Consider the following 22,384-nt stretch of genomic DNA (forward strand, 5'->3'; position numbering starts at 1 on the left):
CTTGCCTCAGGAGAGATATCTAGAAAAGAGTTGCTATGGCCTGTGTTTTCTCTTTAGGATGTTTATGGTTTCAGGTTTCATATTTAGGTATGTATTCTATTTTGAATTTATTTTTTGTATAGTGAAGAAAGTGGCCAAGTTTCCATTTTTGCATGTTTCTGTGCAGTTTTTCTAACATCATTTGTTAAAGAGACTGCTTCTTTCCAATTGGATATTCTTTGCTGCTTTGTTGAAGATTAATTGACCATATAGTTGTAGGTTTATTTCTGGATTTTCTGTTCTGTTGATCTATGTTCTTCCTTTTTTGAGGCTGTACTTAGTTTCTTCTTTGAAGGACTGAGTTAAGTTCAGGTTTTGTTTTCAAGTTTGAGTGATTTTATTTTAACATGTAAATTTGAGTACATATAGTAATAGAGCATTTTAAATTCTGTACAAATATTTGTGACTATCCTTTAAGCATAGCTTTCCTTCTCCTTTTATGGACAGCAACAAGACCTTTTGGTCAAATTTCCTAGTTTTTTTCTCATTTCTATTGAATAAAAGATCTGATTTACTTTGTAACTTTACCATATACTTGTTGTTAATCTTTTAAAAATTATTATTATGTTGTATCTAATGAATGCTTGCTCATTTAACGATATAATCTGGTCATAAAGGTCATATTCCCATCTCTGACTATGACACAGTCATATTTCTAAATGTTTAATGCCATTCTAATACCAGTTGGTCTTGATCTGTATTTAGAGCTGATTTTTAAAAGAATTCTTTTAGGATTTGCCTTTCTGATATACTCACTCTCTGATTTTATTATTCATATCAGAAATAAACTCAGGAGTTTAAGATTGTGGCTCTACTTATGTCATTTGTAAGTTCAGTCGTCTGTTGAGCTTACACATAATGCATTCTAGGAATTCAATTAAATAGCAAAAGATCTTGATGCTTCCCGTGTCATTTAATATTGCAGTGCTTACGCCATAGAAATAAAGAAAAGTAAGTGAAAATATAAAGAACTTTAAAATACATAGTGGAAAGATAGTTTGGACTGGCCAGATACGGAAAATACAGCATTCTTTTCATGAGAGTTGGATAGAGGAAACAGTATTTTCCATATTCTTATTTCCAGAAACCTTTATAATATGACAAGTGAAAAGAGGGCTTTTTCTACTGAAAGAGTTGCCTTAACTCTTCTGTTTAGCCACACTTGCATAGGTGTTTTCAATTTCTTTGTCTTCAGGACATGTGTGGATAAATTCTTCACGGGCATAGGCATTGTGAAGATAGCGCCAGACTCCTGAGAATTCTGCTGGAATGTCAAAGTCACGGTATTTCTTGGCAGCAACCTAGGGTTTTGGGAAAAAACGGTAATAAAAGACATCAATGACATGCTTAGTGTGGAGAAACATATTTCAAGAGTCAAGATCATTGGGGCACCTGGGTGGCTCAGTCAGTTAAGCGGCCGACTTCGGCTCAGGTCATGATCTTGCGGTCCGTGAGTTCAAGCCCCGCGTCGGGCTCTGTGCTGACAGCTCAGAGCCTGGAGCCTGTTTCGGATTCTGTGTCTCCCTCTCTCTGACCCTCCCCTGTTCATGCTCTGTCTCTCCCTGTCTTAAAAATAAATAAAACGTTAAAAAAAAAGAGTCAAGATCATTAAGGACATGTTATCTGCACAAAAATAATCTTGCACTTACTACTTTAAGGTTTTTTTTACAAATGTAGACAAAGCTATATTTGTGTAATCATATTTAAATTTATGCTGTGATTATCAGAAGAATTTCTCCACTAGACTAAGTTTGCTTAGGGTCCCAACTATGTCTTATTTCTTTATGTATTCTGTGTGTTTGGCATAGGACCTGAGACAGAATAAGTTCTGTTCAATAAGAATTTATTAAATCAATGATTAAGTCATCATGATATTATTAGTAGCTCACATTATTTATCATTTGTTATGACACTGTTCTAAGCATTCTACATGCTTTAATTTAATCAACAATCCTATGAAATGGGTAATATTACCCTTGTTTTTTTTAAGTTTATTTATTTATTTTGAGAGAGCATGCATGCAAGCATGGGAGGCAGAGAGAGAGAGAGAGAGAGAGAGAGAGAGAGAATCCCAAGCAAGCTTTGCACTGTCAGCACAGAGCCCCATGTGGGACTTGAACTCAGGAACCATGAGATCTTGACCTGAGCCAAAATCAAGAGTTAGATGCTCAGCTGACTGAGCTACCCAGGTACTCCTTACTCTTGTTTTATAGATAAGCCAGTGGAAAGCACCTTTTGATTTGGGAAGAAAGAAACAAATTTTTATGGTTCCCAGAGGAGATCACTGTGGATTTTTTTTTCCTAAGGAGAAAAAGGAGATATATACCATGTATAATGATGACAAAGCCATCATATAACAATCTCACACTAAATAGTCACTGTGTTTCATGCTGGCAACTCCCAACCCCCTCCCAAACCATTCAGTATGCCCTACAAAGGCTTACTTTAATAATGTTCAGTTTGGGTAACAAGCTGCAGTCAGCCAGTGTCAGCTGGTCCCCATCCAAGAACAATCTTCTGGAAACTGTGAGTTCCTCAGCACTGTCTGGATCAATTTCATCCAGAAGCGGGGTGTTTAAGTAGTCATCCAGACGTTTAAATTCTCTGAGCAGAGATTTTTCAAAATCTGAGGCAAAGAAGTCAGAAGGTTACTAATAAACGTTTTGTCTTCATGACTACATTTTACATAAGCTTTTCACACATTTAGACATCTCTATCTATACACATTGCTTACACTGGCCCTTCAAAATCTAAATAGTTAACTAGAACTCAACTACCCACTAAGACAGAATCAGGTGTTTAATCAAATGCTCTTTGACTCTTCTTGAGGAGCATTGGAAGGAGAGTCAAAGAAAGAAAAAGTCACATATGTTATTACTAAACACAGAAAAGTCAGAAAGTGGAATCAGAAACTAATAGCTCTTATGACTCAGAATACAGTAAACCCATTAAAGAATGGTCATGGGAGATAGTAGATGCTATAGTTTAAGAAACCTTAAAGGCACACAGGAAAAGTTGGGGGGGGGGGCTAAAAAATACAGTCCTGCAGTTAGTTAACTCCTAGCATGTCAATGCTCTAATTGAGCCAAGTTAGTAATTGCTATATTGAATCTTGGGTTCTAAATTTAATAAAATTTCATGGAAAGGAATTTCAAAGGAGAAAAGAAAAAAATCAGAGGAAGAGTGCATTCCCCAACATATATTACATATTCAGGAAAATCCCATGTTAGCTGAGTGAGACTGTGGGAGTCAGCAAATGTGTGAGAGAAATAGAAATTTAAATAAAGGTATCTTACTCTTATTTGCTTCTTTTTGTGTATTCTTAATGTATGCAGAAAACTTGGCAAAGAGGTTACAGCCCACATCAAAGGACTCCTTGTTCTTGGGACTCAGGTGAGGATACCTTAAAAAGAAACATCACTGCATGATTATTCACACATAAGTCAGAGACCAAGTGTCCTAGCTTGTACTCTACTGAAAATGGAGGTTTTAGAAAATTGTGCTGGAAACAGAGGGTTCTGAGAATCTCTATTTGTAAATATATATTTTTCCCAATATCAGAATACTTTAGTTTCTAAAGTTCACTAGGAAACAAGCTGTGGAAAATTCAAAGGCCATTTACCTGTAGGAACAATGTTTTAAATGGTAGTTAAGTCCCCCATACTTGTTCCTGAAAGCCTATTTGGCAGAAGATATGTTGTTGGTAATACATTTTTAAAGCTAAGTAGGAAAAAATATGGCTTTAAATTATTGTAAATTCCATAAAAATGAAGGAATAAAGAGGATAGAGAGCATGGAAAAAGGTAGCCAAGATGTCTTCTCCTTAGTAATACAAAGTTCACTTAGCATAATAAAAATTAAATAATGTAATAATGTAATCCACCACATTAAGAAATTAAATAATACCATATTATCATGAGTAGATGCAGAAAAATTATTGCAAAGCAATTCCTAGTCATAAAAAAACCCCACTAGCAACTAGAAATGATCAGGTCAAACAGTCATCTTCCTTAATACCTCTCTTTCTCTCCCTCCCCATATTTGCTCCATTAGCAATTCTATCCAGTTTATCTTTCAAAATATACCCAGAACTTATCCACTTCTCACCACCTCCACTGCCTTCTGCCTTGTCCAAGTCTTATACTACTGCAATAGCTCTTTGACTATTCTCCCCACTCCCATGCTTGTCCCCCACACTCTTAGACTATTTTCCACTTGCTGCCAGAGCAATCATGTTAAAAGGTAAATTGTATCATGTATCTCCCCTACTTATTACCTTGCAATGCCCTCATCTCATTCAGACTCAGACCCCAAGTCCTCATAGTAGTCTATAGGGACTGATGTGATCTGACCCTATCTTACCACTCTGCTCTCATTTCCTCCTACTCTTTTCTCCACTCACTACACTTGAAACTTACCTCTTTGCTGTTCTTCAAATAGACCTGACAATCTCCAGCCCCAAGGCTTTTTCACTTAGTCTTCCCTTAAATGGAGTGATTTCCTTTATGTATGCACATGACCTACTCCCTCTCTTCTTTCGGATCTTGTTTTTATATTTCTAAGTGAGACCTTCCTCTGCCCACTCTATTTAACATTGCAACCTTACCCTGCCCTTACCCCATACTTTACTCCCTAGTTTTATTTTTTCTTAGTATTTAACATCATCTAAAATAGTTTCTATTTTGCTTTTTAATCTTGCCTATTTATTGTCTTCCCCAACTAGAATGTAAGGTCTACTAAGACAGTGTTTTTGCCTGGTTTAATCACTGATGTGTTTCAAGTGTCTAGAATATTGTTTGATAGTAAGTACTCAGTAAATATTTATTGAATGATTAAACTAATTCATTAATTTCCTTAACTTGATAAAATATATCCATCAAAAACTTTCAGCAAGCACCATATTACATGGTGAAATGTTAGAACTGTTTCCCTTAAAATGAGTAAATGATGAGAATAATCATCACTACTTGTCTTCAACATTGTGCTGAGTGCACTAACAAATAAGACAAACAACATTCTAAATGGTAACTTTAAAACCATTTACATTAAATTTAGGAACAAGACAGAATTAATGAGATATTTTGGTAAGGTGGCTAATACAAGTCAAACATTAAAAAAATAAGTTTTCTATGCTACCAATAACCAGATGGAAATAGATATTAGTAGCATATTCCATTTACAATTGTGATAAAGTATAAAATATTTAGAAATAACTTAATACAAAGGTATAGAACCAATATGAAACAAAACAAAACAAAACAAAACCTCATCAAAGAACATAGGACTGGCACTTAGGTTGATAACCTAATGTAAATCAGTGGATGAATGGATAAAGGACATGTGGTGTATATACAATGAAATATTATTCAACCATAAAAAAGAAGGAAATCCTACTATTTCTAACAACATGAATGGACTTGGAGGACATTATTCTAGGTGAGATAAGTCAGACAGAGAAAGACAAATACTGTATGATCTAACTTATATGTAGAATCTAAAAAGCAAAAATCATAAAAAAGAGAGTAAAATTATAGTTACTGGAGGCACCTTGGTGGGGGGATTGGGGAGATGTTTAAATGTTAAAAGCTTGCAATTAGTAGATAAATAAGCACAGCATAGTGATTATAGTCAACAAAACTATATTATAAACTTCAAAGTTCCCATTAGCAGTTACTCCCCATTCACACCTCCTCTTAGTCCCTGGAACCACTAATCTTTCTGTCTCTATGGACTTGCTTATTCTAGACATTTCATATAAATGGAATCATACAATATGTGGCCTATTGTGTTTGGCTTATTTCACTTAGTATGATGGTCAAGGCTCATATCCTGGTATGTATCAGTACTTCATTCTTTTTTATGGTTGAATAATATTTCATTGTATGGATAGACCACATTTTCTTTATCCAGTAATCACTTGATGGATATTTATGTTGTTTTCACCATTTGGCTAGTGTAAATAGTGCTGCTATGATTGTGTACACGTTTTTGTTTGAATACCTGTTTTCAGTTCTTTTGAGTATATATCTAGGAATAGAATTGCTGGGCTATGTGGTAACTCTATGTTGAAATTTTTGAGTAACTGTCAATTTTTTTTCCACAATGGCAGCATTTCTACCAGCAACGTATGAGAATTCCAATTTTTCCACATTTTTGTAAGCATTTGCTATTTCCTGGTTTTTTTCTTTTTCGTAATAGCCATCTTAGTGGCTTTTAAGTGTTATCTCACTATGGTTTTGATCTGCATTTACCCAATAACTAATGATGTTAAGCATCTTTACATGTGCTCATTAGGCATTTGCATATATTCTCTTGAGAAATGTCTACTTTCTTGACACTTTTAAAATTAGGTTGTTTGCTTTTCTGTTGTTGAATTGTAAAAGTTCTTTATATATTGTGGAAGCTAGACCTTTATCAGATACATGATTTGGAAACACTGTCTCCCATTTTTTTGGATTAATTTTTCTTTTTTTTTTGATAGTGTTCTTTGATGCACAAATTGTTTTAGTTTGATGAACTCTATCTACTTTTTATTTCATTGCTGTGCATTTGGTGTCATATCTAAGATTCTATTGCCAAATACAATGTCCTGAAGATTTACCCATATGTTTTCTTCTAGGAGTTTTATAGTTTCAGCCCATATGTCTAGGTCTTTGATGTGCTTTGAGTTAATTTTTGTTTATGGTATGAGGTAAGGGTCTAACTTTTTTCTCTTGCATGTGAATATCTAGTTTTCCCAGAATGATTTGTGGGGGAGACTATTCTTTCGTCATTGAATGGTTTTGGCACTCTTGAAAATCAATTGACCTTTGATGTATGGGCTTATTTCTGGACTCTCATTTCTCCACTATTGACTTATAAGTCTATTCTTATGCAAGCATTGCACCATTGTGATTATGGTAGGTTTGTAGTAAGTTTTGAAATCAGGAAGTATGAGTCCTCCAACTTTGCCTTTATCAAGACTATTTTGGCTATTTGTGGTCTCTTGCAATTCCATATGAATTTGAGCATTGGTTTTTTTATTTCTGCAAAAACACCATTAGAATATTTATTGTGGTTGCATTGAATTAGTAGATCTTTTGGGGGAATATTTCTATCAATAAAATTAAGTCTTCTAGTCCACAAACATTGGATGTTTGTATGGGTTGAATTGTGTCCCCCCAAAAAGATATATTGGAGTCATAAACTCCAGTACTTTCTTTTTTAATTTTAATTTCTATGTTCATTTATTTTTGAGAGAGAGAGAGACAGAGTGCGAGCAGGGGAGGGGCAGACAGAGAGGGAGACACAGAATCTGAATTCGAAGCAGGTTCCAGGCTCTGAGCTGTCAGCACAGAGCCCAACATGGGGCTCGAACTCACGAACCGCGAGATCACGACCTGAGCTGAAGTCGGACGCTTAACCAATTGAGCGACCCAGGCGCCCTAAACTCCAGTACTTACTAATGTAACCTTATTTTGAAATATGATTGTTACATATGTAATTAGTTAAGACAAGGCCACACTGGAGTAAGGTGGGCCCATTAATCGAAATTACCAGTGTTCTTAAAAAGAATATCTTTTCAAAAGACAGAGGAATGGGGAAAATGCCATGTGAAGATGGAGGATTGGAATTATGGATCCACAAGTCAAAGAACACCAGTGATTGCTGGAAAGCCACTGGAAACAGAAGAGGCAAGGATCTTTCTCCTAAAGGTTTCAGAGGGAGCATGGCCCTGCTGATTCTTTGACTTCATACTTCTGGCCTTCAGAACTATAAGACAAATTTCTGTTGTTTTAAACCACTCAATTTATGGCACTTAGTTGTGGCAGCCCTAAGAAACTAATATACATGTCTTTCCATTTTTTAGGTCTTCTTTCAGCAATGGTTTGTGATTTTCAGCAGAGAAGTCTTTATTAAGTTTATTCCGAAGTATTTTGTTATTTCTTATACTGTTGAAAATGGAATTGTTTTTTAAATTTACTTTTTGGATTATTCATTGGTAGTGTAAATAAATAAAATTGATTTTTGTATATTGATCTGTATATTTCAATTGTACTTAAATCATGTATGAGTTCTAGTAGTTTTTTAGTGGATTTTAAAGGATTTTCTGTGTGAAAGATTATGCCATCTGCAAATAGAGATAGTTTTACTTCTTCCTTTCCACTTTGAATACTTTTTATTTATTTTTTTTCATAACCGCTCTGGTTAAAACTTCCAATGCAGTGTTAAACAGAAGTATCAGATATGGTACCCCTGTGTTGTTCCTAATCCTAAGGGGAAAGTTTTCAATCCCTTACCATTAAGTATGATGTTATGTGTGGGTATTAGATGCTTTTTGTCAGGTTGAGGAATTTCCCTTTTGTTCCTAGTTTGTTGAGTATTATCATGAAATGGGGTCAGATTTTGTCCAGTTTTTTTTTTTGCATTGAGATGAGTATGGCTTCCCTCTTTTACTGGTGCTCTTTATTCTTCACATGACCTTAATTTACTGTCTAGTGGCCTCTCATTTATGCCTGAAGGACTCCCTGTATCATTTTTTGTAGAATAGGTCTACTAGCAACAAAATTCCTCAGTTTTTGTTCATGTGGAATGTCTTAACTTCTCTTTCATTTTTGAAGGATAGTTTTGCCAGATATGGAATTCTTGGTTGATTTTTTTTCTTTCAGCACTTAATATGTCATCTCTCTGCCTTCTGGTCTCCATGGTTTCTGATGGAGAATCATCTGTTAATCTTACTGAATATCTCTTCTACATGATGAGTCATTTTTCTCTTGCTTCTTTCAAGATTCTATCTTTGGCTTTGGCTTTAGATAATTTGATTATAATGTATCCTGGTGTTGATATCTTTGTCTCTATTCCACTTGGAATTCATTGACCTCCTTGGATGTATAGATAAATGTATTTAATTAAATTTGGGAAACTTTCAGCCAATATTACTTCAAACATTCTTCTGCATCTTTATCTCTGTTGTCTCATTCTGGGACTCCTATTATGTGTATCTTGGTACATTTGATGGTATTCCACTGGTCTGTTAGATTCTGTTCATTTTCTTCCTTTTACTCAGACTGGATAATCTCAATCAATTTATGCTCACTTTTGCTTATTACCTCTTTTATATGTTAAAATCTGCTGTTGAAACCCTGTAGTGAATTGTTCATTTTAGTAATTGTACTTTTCAACTCCAGATTTTCTATTTGGTTCCTTTTTACAGTTTCTTTTTATTTCTGTTCTCTCTATGCTGAGGATGCTCTCTGTGGTTTCCTTTAGTTCCTTGTTTATGGCTTTCTTTAGCATTCTAAACATACTTAAGACAGTTGATGTAAAGTCTTTGTCTATTGAATCACATATCTGGATTTTCTCAGGAACAGATTCTATTAATTTCTTTTTTATCCTGTGAATGGGCCATACTTTCTTGTTTCTTGACATGAATTATATTTTTTTCTTGAAAACTGGACGCTCAAATATTATAAGGTAGAAACTCTGAAAATCAGATCCTTCCATTCCTTGGGGTTTGTGTTGCTGCTTATTATGAGTATTGTTTGTTTAGTAAATTTTCTGAAGTAATTTTTTAAACTCTGTGTTTTTTGTTGTTTGGGGCTACTGAAATATTTGTCCCATTATCTTTGGTTGGTTATTGATTTAATGGATATTTTGTTATTCTCCTGGAACCAAACCAACCAACCAAGCAAACAAACCAAGAAAGAAAATGTATCCCAGTGTTTGCAGTCTTTCTCTGAGTTGAGGCTCTCCTTCAATGCTTATGTATGCAGTTTACAGCTTAACCTTCAATTTCTTTTTTTTTCAATGTGTATTTACTTTTGAGAGAGAGAGAAAGAGCGAGCACAAGCAGGGGAGAGGCAGAGAGAGGGAGACACAGAATCGGAAGCAGGCTCCAGGCTCTGAGCTATCAGCACAGAGCCCAATGTGGGACTTTAAGTCACAAACCGCGAGATCATGACCTGAGCCGAGGTTGGATGTTTAACCGACTGAGCCACCTAGGTGCCCCTAGCCTTCAATTTCTGCTTGCATGGTGCCTGAAGTCAGAAGTAAGAGCTTAGGGTCTTCTCAGGTCTTTTCTGAGCATAGGCCTAAACCTGGACATGTGCGTGGGCTTCTAGAGTCCTTAGAATGCATGAAAGCTTTTTTAAAGCCCATATTCCCCTACGTATCCTCCAAACATCCAGCCTATTTCTTCCCAGGCTTTTCAGTTTGTCTATTGCTTTCCTCAAGTGCTATTCCTTTCCCCATGTGGCAATGGCTAATACATGTGCCTTTAAATGCCTTCCATGAATGCCAGCAAAGAGCCTGCCTCAGCCCTGGGAAAGCTCCAGGGTAGGTGAAAAAACACGAACCCTCAAGCCAATCCTTCAGGGTGCTACTAGGCCAAGCCACATAACCACAATTTTTGAGAATAAAGCCCATATCATGTCTTCAGATACCAGTATCCTGCACCCACAATGTGGACTACTATCTTTAAGGCTGCTCAAGACTGGGGAGTGGAATATGGTAACAAGATAATCTAAAATGCCACAAGGCTCTTTTACTAAAATTCAGCTTTTTTTTCTTTATTAATATTTCTTTCAGTGTTGTAAATTTTTTGTTAGATTCCAGAGTTCTGGAAAAGCTGATTCTGACGGTTTTTCCCCCCAAGCTATTCATTGCTTTCATGGAGGGATAGATTTTTAGAGTTCCATACTCCCTCATTTTCATTGATGTGGGTATCTAACAGGTTTTAAATTTTTATATGAAGTTTATATGGAAGGACTTCCATATCTAGCAAAATAATCACTCTGGAGGGCTTTGTAAAAAGAAAGTACATTTTAGCATTGTTTGTAATGCCAATACCTAGAACGTCTTTCAGCTGTTTCTCTAACAATGGTAACTGTTATGAACCGGTGATTTCTGTGTGTTATCCTATCCTTTTTATCATTATCCTTTTAAAAATGGAAGTTTTTATTCCAGCTATCCAGTTCCTGCTCTACCATGATATATCGAGTGCATCAAGGAGTTGGTGGAGAAAACTTGTCTTTTAATTTATTTAATTACCCTACAATTAGTATCTAATGGAGATGTTGCACATCACCCAAAGATCTTGAACTTTGAGCAGGATGCAGTAACTATATGGAACTTGGAAGTTGTATCTCTTGGGAGTGTGTTGCATGTAAGAAGCAGACTATGGCTGATAACACAGTTCTGTACCTATCTCTCTGTCTTTCTTTCTCTTCCTTCTTTCCTTCCTTTCATTAACTAAAACTTGTTTTTGTTTTATTAGGGGTGGTGATATACCTGGATAAAAACTACATTTCCTAGGTCCCCTTTATATTTATATGTGACCATGTGAATTATTTTTGGATGATGAAATGTAAATAATGCAAATTGTTGATGTGGCTTCTGCAAAAACTTCTTAAATCTAGCTTGTACCTTTTGGGGCGCCTGGGTGGCTCAGTCAGTTAAGTATCCGACTTCAGCTCAGGTCATGATCTCATGGTTGTGAGTTCGAGCCCTGCATCGGGCTCTGTGCTGACAGCTCGGAGCCTGGAGCCTGCTTCGGATTCTCTGTCTTCCTCTATCACTTCCCCTCCCCTCCTTGCATTCTGTCTGTCTGTCTATCTCTCTCAAAAATAAATAAACATTTAAAAAAATCTAGCTTGCATCTTTTGTTCTTTGTCCTTTTCCTTCTTCTTGTGTGGGAATTAGATCTGTTGCCTGGAATTCCAGCGGACATATTGTCACCACGAATTAACTTTGAGACTGGAAGCCTCACCTGAAGAATAGCACAGAAGAGATATTAGAAAGAGCTTGGGTCCCCAGTGAAGTCATGGAACTATCATTCCATCCCTACAATGACTCATTCTTGGCTCATTATGTGAGAAAAATAAAACCCGTATTTATTTAAGCCACTTTTTTCATCTCTAGTTATCAGAATTGAATGCAAACCCTAACTGATACATAAGCCAACAGAAAATCAGAAGGATTTGACAAGATGATTCACAGAACAAAACCAAATGATCAATCAACATATGTAAAGATGCTCAAATTCACCTATTATTCAGGGAAATGCAATTTAAAGTATCAATGTGATATCACTATACCCATCACATTGGCACAGATTTAAAGAGTGATAAACACCTAAATCTTCATCACCTCTTTTACCCATCCCCCACCCACCTCCCTTTTGGTAACCATCACCTTGTTCTCTATAGTTAGGAGTTTGTTTCTTGGTTTGCCTCTCTCTCTCTCTCTGTCTTTCTCTCTCTTTTTCTCCTCTGCTCATTTGTTTTGTTTCTTAAATTCCACCTATGAGTGAAATCATATGGTGTTTGTCTTTCTATGACTGACTTATTTTGCTTAGCATAGTACTCTCTAGCTCCATACACATCGTTGCAAATAGCAAGATTTCATTCTTTTTTATGGCTGAGTAATATTCCATCTGATCCAGTGTATCATTCAAAGCCATTGTTTCCTTGTTGATCTTCTGCTTAGGTGATCTGTCCATTGATATAAGTGGGGTGTTAAAGTCCTGTATTATTGTATTATCATCAGTGAGTTTCTTTAGGTTTGTTATTAATTGATTTATATATTTGGCTGTTCCAAGTTGGAGGCATAAAATTTACAGTTGTTAGATCTTGTTGGATAGACCCCTTTATTATGATATAGTGCCTTTATTCATCTCTTATAACAGTTTTTTGTTTAAATCTAGTTTGTCTGATGTAAGTATGGCTACTCCAGCTTTCTTTTGATGTCCATTAATATGATACATTATTCTTTAATTTATCTTCAATTGTTTTTTCAATCTGGAAGTGAGTTTGGGGCTAAAATGAGTCGCTTGTAAGCAGCATATCAATGGGTCTTTTTTTTATCCATTCTGACCCTATGTCTTTTGATTAGAGCACTTAGTCCATTTACACTTACAGTAATTATTGATAGATATGAATTTAGTGTCATTGTATTACCTGAAAGTTGCTACTCATGTAGATTGTCTCTGTTCTTTTCTAGTCTTTGTTGCTTTTGGTCTCTCTTTCCTGCTCAAAGTGTTCCTTTTAATAATTCTTGCAGAGCTTGTTTAGTGTTCATAAACTCCTTTAGTTTTTGCTTGTCTTGGAAACTCTGTACCTCTCCTTCTATTCTGAATGGCAGACTTGCTGGATAAGGTATTATTGCCTGCATATTTTTCTGTTTAGTACATTGAATATATCTTGCCACTCCCTTCTGGCCTGCCAGAAGGCCTGTGGACACATCTGCTTCTAACCTTATATGTCTACTTTTGTAGGTTAACGACATTTTGTCTCTAGCTGCTTTCAGAATTATCTGTTTTTGTATTTTGAAGGTTTCACTATGATATGTCTTGGTGTTGACCTGTTTTTGTTGATTTTGAGGGGAGTTCTCTGTGCTTCTTGGACTTGAATGCCTGTTTCCCTCCCCCCCAGATTAGGGGTTCTCAGATATAAAACCTTGTGTCCCCTTTCCCCCTTCTTCTTCTTCTGGAACTCCTATGATATGGATAGTATTGCACTGTATACAATCGCTGAGTTCCCTAAGTCTATATTTGTGATCCAATAGTTTTCTTTCTCTCTCCTTTTCAGCCTCATCATTTTCCATAATTTTATATTCTGTATAACCTATTCATTCATTTACTTCTTCCGTCCTTGTTGTGATTACATCCGCTCAGTTTTACATCTCATAGCATTTTTTTTTATTTTGGCCTAATTTTTAGGTCTTTTTTTCTCTGCATCAAGGGTTTCTCTGGTATATTCTGTGATTTTTTTCAAGCCCATCTACTATTCTTATGACTGTTTTTCTAAATTCTTGTTCAGATATATTATTTATATCTATTTTGAGTAAATCCTTGACTGTGGTTGCTTCTTGATCTTTTTTTGGGGGGAGAATTAATCTATCTTGTAATTTTATCTAGGTTTCTGTCTTTTGTGTGTATGAAAGCTTGTTATGTTTCATGTTCTTGAGAGTAATGCTATAGTAAGAAGGGTTTATACAATGTCCAGGGCCTGGCACTTCAGGAAGTGTTTCTGGTATATGCTATGTGGCCTCTGCTGCTGTAAATTGTCAGTCCTCTGCAGAGTTCCTTCTTGCTTTAAATGGGGAGTGTTTGGACCTTTAACTAGGTGTGCTTTGATTTGTTTGTTAAAAGAAACCTGCCATGTTCTCTCCCTCAAATTATGCAGATTGTTCTCTTAATCCTCAGATTGATTTCTTAGGTGTGCAAAATGATTTGATGTTGATCTAGCTGTATTCAAGGGACAAGACAAGCCCAGGGTCCCTTTACTACTCTGCCATCTTAAATCCTCTTTCTTGGCTGAGTAATATTCCATACACCATATATATACCACATCTTCTTTTTTATTTTAGAGAGAGAGGGAGAGGGGCACCTGGGTGGCGCAGTCGGTTAAGCGTCCGACTTCAGCCAGGTCACGATCTCGCGGTCCGTGAGTTCGAGCCCCGCGTCGGGCTCTGGGCTGATGGCTCAGAGCCTGGAGCCTGTTTCCGATTCTGTGTCTCCCTCTCTCTCTGCCCCTCCCCCATTCATGCTCTGTCTCTCTCTGTCCCCCCAAAAATAAATAAACGTTGAAAAAAAAATTAAAAAAAAATAGAGAGAGAGGGAGAGAGAGCGAGCAGGGGAGAGGGGCAGAGGGAGACAGAGAGAGAGAGAGAGAGAGAGAGAATCTTAAGCAGCCTCCATGTTCAACATGGAGCCCAACATGGGTTTCCATCCCATAACCATGGGATCATGATCTGAGCGGAAATCAAGAGTTGGATGCTCAACTGACTGAGCCACCCAGGCGCCTCACACATCTTCTTAATCCATTCATAAATCCATGGAAACTTGGGCTATTTCCATAATGTGGGCATTATAGGTAATGCTGCTATAAACATTGGGGTGCAGGTATCCCTTTGAATTAGTATTTTTGTATTCTTTTTAAAAAAATGTTTATTTCTTTTGAGACAGAGAGAAACCATGTGTGAGCTGGAGAGGGGCACACACACACACACAGGAAGAGAGAGAGAGAGAGAGAGAGAGAATATCAAGCAGGCTCTGTGTCATCAGCACAGAGCCCAACTAGGGGCTCGATGAACTGTGAGATCATGACCTGAGCTAAAATCAAGAGCTGAATGCTTAACTGACTGAGCTGCCCAGGCACACCAGTATTTTTGTATTCTTTGCATAAATACCCAGTAGTACAGTTACTGGGTCATAGGGTAGTTCTATTTTTAGTTTTTTGAGGAACCTCCATACTGTTTTCCACAAACTGCACTAGTTTACATTCCCACGAACAGTATAAGAGAGTTCCTTTTTCTGCATATCCTCAACACTTGTTGTTTCTTGTGTTGTTGATTTTAGCCACTCTGACAGGTGTGAGGTGATATCTCATTGTAGTCTTGATTTGCATTTCCCTGATGGTGAGTGATGTTGAGCATCTTTTCATGTGTCTGTTGGCCATGTGGATGTCTTCTTTGGAAAAATATTAATTCACATATTCTGCCCATTAAAAACGTTTATTTATTTATTTTGAGAGAGACAGATACAGTGCAAGTGGGGGAAGGACAGAGAAAGAGGGAAAGAGAGAGAATCCCAAACAGGCTCTTCACTGCCAGTACAGAGCCTAATGCGAGGCTTGAACCCATGAAGCTCCAAGATCATGACCTGAGGCAAAACTAAGAGATGCCTAACCGACTGAGCCATCCAGGTGCCCTTCTTCTGCCCTTTTTAAACTGGATTATTTTGTTTTTGGGTGTTCAGTTTTATAAGTTCTTTATATATTTAAGATACTAATCCTTTATCAGATATGTCATTTGCAAATATCTTCTCCCATCCCACAGGTTGCCTTTTAGTTTTGTTGATTGCTTCCTTCACTGTGCAGAAGTTTTATATTTTGATTAAGTCCCAACAGCTTATTTTTGCTTTGTTTTCCTTATCTCAGGAGACATATCTAGTAAGAAGTTGCTATGGCCAATATCAGAGAAGTTGCTGCCTGTGTTCTCCTCTAGGATTTTGATAGTTTCCTGTGTCACATTTAGGTCTTTAATGCATTTTTTTAAAAAATTTTTTATTGTGGAAAAAATATATAAAATCTGCCATTTTAAGCATTTTTTATGTTTACAATTCAGTGACATTAATTACATTCACTGTGTTGTGCAACCATCACTACTGTCTTTTTTTTTCAAGTTTTTATTTAAATTCTAGTTAGTTAACATATATGGTAAAATTGATTTCAGGTGTAGAAATTTAGTGATTCATCACTTACCTATAATACCCAGTGCTCATCACAAGTGCCTTCCTTAATCCACTTTGAATTTACTTTTGTGTACAGTGTAAGAAAAGGGTCCAATTTCATTCTTTTGCTTGTTGCTGTCCAGTTTTCCTAACACCATTTGTTGAAGACACTATCTTTTTCCCATTGGATATTCTTTTCTGCTTTGTCAAAGATTAATTGACCATACAGTTGTGGGTTCATTTCTGGGTTTTCTATTCTGTTCTATTGATCTATGTGTCTATTTTTGTGCCACTACCATACTGTCTTGATCACTACAGCTTTGTAATATAACTTGAAGTCTGTAATTGTGATGCCTCCAGAAACAGACCCATAAATACATAGCATAAACCACTGGTTGCCAGAGGTTAAAGGGGTGGAGGATGTGTGAAAATGGGTGAAGAGAAATGGAGGATATAGACTTCCAGTTATGGAGTGAATAAGTCATGTGAATAAAAGGCACAGATAGCATAAGGAATATAAAAGTACTTTGAAATGTTAAATCTAATATCTGTGTATTTAAAGTTGAAGGGGGGAAGTTTATGCTTAGTAGACATAATATTTCTCAACCTGCAGAGCTTAGAGATCAGACCGAATCAAAAGCTGTTTCAAAACTGAAGATCTTGTGAGGGCTCTACAATAAAACAAGTCGAATTTCTATCAGTATAAATTCCCCCAAACTTCATTATGGCTGAAATTCCCTGCCTTCCCAAGGTTTCTAAATCTATCTTTTGCCCTTTCCTTATAGACTGCTTACAACTCAGAAAGTTTTAATACCTTTACATATATTAAATAAGTAATTCTGTAGTAAAGGTGTGTAGTCATATATAATCAAGGGGATCTTTGAAAACTTTGCTAGAAAAATAGCAAAAGAGAGGCCAACAGTGAAAAAAAGATGTCTAGAAGAATTCTCAATCTGCAATAAATAGGGCAATACAATAGATTTTCTCAACAACAATAATATCCTGTAGAATGCTGTACCTTGGAGGAGCCAGTGTCTGCTCTAGAAACTCCTCAATTTTAATGAAGTCTGTTTTCAACTCCTTGTTATACACCAGGAAGGGAGGATTGGTGCCTGGGGCTAAGTCTTTCAGCTCTTCGGGCTTTCTATAATTATTGAAAATAAGTAGAGTTAAGCCTTTAGATATAGTACACATTATACAAACACAAACATTATATTGGTGTCTACCAATTTCACGCTCCAGAATGAAACATGTCCTGATTTCTCTTACCTGGTCATGTCAACAGTAGTTACATTGAATTTAACTCCTTTAAGCCAGAGGATCATAAAAAGGCGTTGGCAAAAGGGACAGTTTCCAATACTCTCCCCATCACTTCCTGCCTGTTAAGATAAAGGAAGGTCTCATTCATTCATTTGCTCAGTATGTATTGAGTGCCTACTGGGAAATGAACCAGTTGCTAGAGATAACCTTAATCTCATGGATTCTATTATCTGTGGGCAGACAGATAATGAATCAAATAAGTTTATTGTATTTAAAATGACAAGTCTGATTAGTACATAATAATAATTGTTTTATATATTACCAGAATATATATAATATAACCATTTCCTGTTGATGGGCATTTCAGATATTCCAAAATTTTTGCTATCCTAAATATTTCAGCAGCAAATATTTTGGGGCATATAATTTGTTCCACTGCTGAGATTATATCTTTAGAATTAATACTTAAAATGAGAATGTTGAAAAAAGACTAAGTGCATTTTCCGTTTTAATAGATCCTGCCAAATTTCCTTCTTGAGAGACATTTTCCATATGTTTATTGCCCATTTGATTGCCTTATTTTGTGAAGTGTTTGTTCACGACAATCTTACATTTTTTTCTATTAAGTTGATGACATTTTCCTTATTGATTTGAAAAATTTATTTACATACTGAATATATTAACACTTTTTGATACACATTACATGTATTTTAAAACATGGCCTATGTGAAATTTAGATTTTACATAAAATCTATTACTTTTTTCCTCTATGCAGTCTAGTTTTTCTGATCTGCTTACATGACTATTATATACATAAAGATTACAAAGAATATCCCACCTTTCTTATTTTGTTTTATTATAAAGATGTTCTCTTATGTTTTCTTTTAGTACCTTCATGGTTTCATTTTTGGCATTTGTTTCATCGATTTGGAATTTATTTTGGCAGAGTTATATTGGGACTTTAGCCTATGTATTCAATTTGTTTTTTTTTACAAATAGATAATAGTTAAAAATTTTTTTTAACATTTATTTATTATTGAGAGACACAGAGCATGAGCAGGGGAGGGGTAGAGAGAGGGGAAGACACAGAATCCAAAGCAGGCTCCAGGCTCCGAGCTGTCAGCACAGAGCCCGACGTGGAGCTCAAATTCACAAACTGTGAGATCATGACCTGAGCCAAAGACGGTCCCTTAACCAACTGAGTCACCCAGGCACCCCAGTTAATAGTTGTTTTAACACCATCCATTTAAAGATCCATCTTTTGCCCAGCATTACCCTGATGCCAAAACCACACAAAGACACTATAGAAACAGAAAACTACAGGTCAATATCCCCGATAAACATAGATGCAAAAATCCTCAACAAAATGTTAGCAAATAGCATTTAACAATACATTAAAATTATACTTCACCAAGATCAGGTGGAATTTATTCCAAAGATGCAAGGATGGTTTAAAATTCAAAAATCAATCAATGTGATACAGGATGTTAACCAAAAAAAAAAGGATTAAAACCATATGACTATCTCAATAGATGCAGAAAAACCATTTGACAAAATACAACATCCATCCATGATAAAAACTCTCAATAAAATTGATTTGGAGGGAATATATCTCAACATAATAATGAAACATATGAACACTCCACAGCTAACATCATATTCACTGGTGAAAAATTGAAAGCTTTTCCTCTAAGATCAGGAATAAGACAAGGATGTCCAGTCTCACCACTTTTATTCAACATACTACTGGAAGTCCTAGATGCAGTAATCAGACAACAAAAAAAAATAAAAGGCATCCAAATTAATAAAGAAGAGGTAAAAATGTCACTATTTGCAGATGACATAATACTCTATGTAGAAAACCCTAAAGACTACACACACACACACACACACACACACACACAAACTATTAGAACTAATAAATGAATTCAGTAAAGACCCAGGATACAAAATTAATATACAGAAATCTGTTGCATTTCTAAACACCAATAATGTAGTAGCAGAAAGAGAAATTAAGAAAACAATCCCATTTACAATTACATTAACAAGAATAAAATACCTAGGAATAAATTTTACCAAGGAGGTGAATGACCTATACTCTGAAATCTATAAGACACTGATGAAAGAAATTAAAGATGACACAAACAAATAGAAATATATATTGTGCTCATAGATTGGTAGAATTAATATAGTTAAATTTTGTTAAAATGTCCATAGTACACAAAACCATCTACAGATTCAATGCAATCTCTATCAAATGCTGATGGCATTTTTTGCAGAACTGGAATAGTTGTAAAAATTCGTATAGAATCACAAAAGACCCTGAATAGCCAAAGTAATCTTGAGAAAGAACAAAGCCACAGGTATCATGCGCACTGATTTCAAACTATACTACAAAGCTATAATAATCAAAACAGTATGGTACTGGCACAAGAATAGACACATAGATCAATGGAACAAGATAGCTGAGAAATAAATCCATGATTATATGGTTAATTAACCTATGACAAAGGAGGCAATAATAATCAATGGGGATAAGACAGTCTTTTCAATAAATGGTACTGGGAAAACTCGACAGCTACATGTATAAGAATGAAATTGGACCACTGGCTTTTTTTTTACACCACACACAAAAATGAATTCAAAATGGATTAAAGTCCCAAATATAGGATCTGAAACCATAAAATTCCTAAAGGAAAACATAGGCAGCAATCTTTTGGACATCAGCTTTAGCAACATATTTATGGCTATGTCTCCTGAAGCAAGGTAAACAAGCAAAAATAAGCTATTGGGACTACACCAAAATGAAAAGCTTTTGCACTGCAAAAGAAACTTTTAACAAAACAAAAAGGCAACCTCCTGAATGAGAGAATATATTTTCAAATAATACATCTGATTGGGGGGGGGGTAACATCCCAAATATGTTAAGAACTGCTGGGGCGCCTGGGTGGCCCCTTCGGTTAAGCATCTGACTTCAGCTCAGGTCTTGATCTCATGGTTCATGAATTTGAGTCCCCACGTTGGGCTCTGTGTTGACAGCTCCGATCCTGGAGCTTACTTTGGATTCTGCCTCCATCTCTCTCTGTCCCTCCCCCACTTGCACTCTGTCTCCCTCTCTCTCAAAAATAAATAAACACTAAAAAAAAGAACTTATACACCAAAAAATAAAAAATAATCTAATTAAAAATGAAGACCTGAATAAACATTTCTCCAAAGAAGACATACAGATAGCCAACAGAGAAATGAAAAGATGCTCAATATCACCAATCATTAGGGAAATGTAAATCAAACCCACAATGAGATATCACCTCATAGAAATCAGAATGGCTAGTGTCAAAAAGATAAGAAATAACAAGTGTTGGAGAAAAGGGAACACTTGTGTACCTTTGGTGGGAATGTAAATTGGTCCAAGCACTGTGGAAAACAGAATGGAGGTTCCTCAAAAAATTAGAAATAGAAATACCATATGATCCAGTAATTCCAGTATTGGGTACTTACCCAAAGAAAAAGAAAACACTAATTTGAAAATATATATATGCACCCTGTGTTTATTGCAGCACTATTTATAATAGCTAAAATACGGAAGCAACCCAAGTGTTTAGTAATAGATGAAAGGACTATTACTTGGGCATAAAAAAGAATGAGATCTTGCCATTTGTGATAACATATATGGACCCAGAGGGCATTATGCTAAGTGTAATAAGTCAGGCAGAGTAAGACAAGAACCATATGATTTCACTTATATGTAGAATCTAAAACACAAAACGAGCAAGCAAGCAGACAAACAACCCCCTCAAACAAGCCCGATCTCTAGATATAAAGAACAAACTGCCAAAGGGGAGGTGAGTGGAAGTGGGCAAAGTAGACAAAGGAAATTAAGAGGTATAAACTTCCAGTTATAAAATAAATAAGCCATGGAGATGTAAAGCCCACCATAGGAAATATAGTCAATCATATTGTAATAATGTTGTTTGGTGACAGATGTTGACTACACCTACCACGATGAACACTGAGTAATGTATACAATTGTCAAATCAACATGTTACTTACCTGAAACTAATATAACATTTTATGTCAACTATACTTCAATAGTAAGAAAAATAATGGTGAAAAAAATGAAAAGCCATCTTTTGTTCACTGAAAACAACACATTTTTCTGCTTTGAAATTTTATGTAAACTTGAGTTTATCTGTGGTCCCTCCATTCTTCACTTATCCATTCAGTCTCCCAGTAAATATTTAACATAGTCCATATATATATATATATATATAACAGTCCATATCTATATATCTATATATTTATATATCTATATATCTATAGCCCTGGGGTGCCTGGGTGGCTCAGTCGGTTGAGCGTCCGACTTCAGCTTAGGTCATGATCTCACGGTTTGTGGGTTTGAGCCCCGCGTCGGGCTCTGTCCTGACAGCTAGGAGCCTGGAACCTGCTTCGGATTCTGTGTCTCCTTCTCTCTCTGCCCCTCCCCCACTTGTTCTCTGTCTCTCAAAAGTAAATACATGTAAAAAAATAAAAATAATAAAAATAACCCCCAAATTAACTCTTAGTTTTTTATTTTATTTTTTTTTTTAAATTTTTTTTTTAACGTTTATTTATTTTTGGGACAGAGAGAGACAGAGCATGAACGGGGAAGGGGCAGAGAGAGAGGGAGACACAGAATCGGAAACAGGCTCCAGGCTCTGAGCCATCAGCCCAGAGCCCGATGCGGGGCTCGAACTCACGGACCGCGAGATCGTGACCTGGCCGAAGTCGGACGCTTAACCGACTGCGCCACCCAGGCGCCCCAACTCTTAGTTTTTTAAATTTTTTTTTACGTTTATTCGTTTTTGAGAGACAGAGACAGAGCGTGAGCGTTGGAGG

The 22,384-nt window shown here is 36.1% G+C and overlaps 1 protein-coding gene across 2 annotated transcripts in view; it reads right to left on the reverse strand.

Moving 5' to 3' along the window:
* Positions 1 to 933: 933 nt before the first annotated feature.
* CLIC2 (chloride intracellular channel 2) overlaps positions 934 to 22,384 on the reverse strand; it is a 29,483-nt gene continuing 8,032 nt past the window's right edge. Inside the window, exons 2-6 of one of the 2 annotated variants that reach the window (XM_043570438.1) lie at positions 17,519 to 17,628; positions 17,268 to 17,393; positions 3,336 to 3,442; positions 2,484 to 2,665; positions 934 to 1,340 (exon numbers count right to left, since the gene is read on the reverse strand). In XM_043570438.1, the coding sequence (XP_043426373.1) occupies positions 1,179 to 1,340; positions 2,484 to 2,665; positions 3,336 to 3,442; positions 17,268 to 17,393; positions 17,519 to 17,628 (687 nt within the window). In that variant the 3' untranslated portion in view covers positions 934 to 1,178. The remainder of the gene's footprint in view (positions 1,341 to 2,483; positions 2,666 to 3,335; positions 3,443 to 17,267; positions 17,394 to 17,518; positions 17,629 to 22,384) is intronic. The other variant, XM_043570439.1, reaches the window with a different exon arrangement.

The sequence above is a fragment of the Prionailurus bengalensis genome, chromosome X (assembly GCF_016509475.1).
Source record: "Prionailurus bengalensis isolate Pbe53 chromosome X, Fcat_Pben_1.1_paternal_pri, whole genome shotgun sequence".
In the NCBI taxonomy this organism is placed as follows: Eukaryota; Metazoa; Chordata; class Mammalia; order Carnivora; family Felidae; genus Prionailurus; species Prionailurus bengalensis.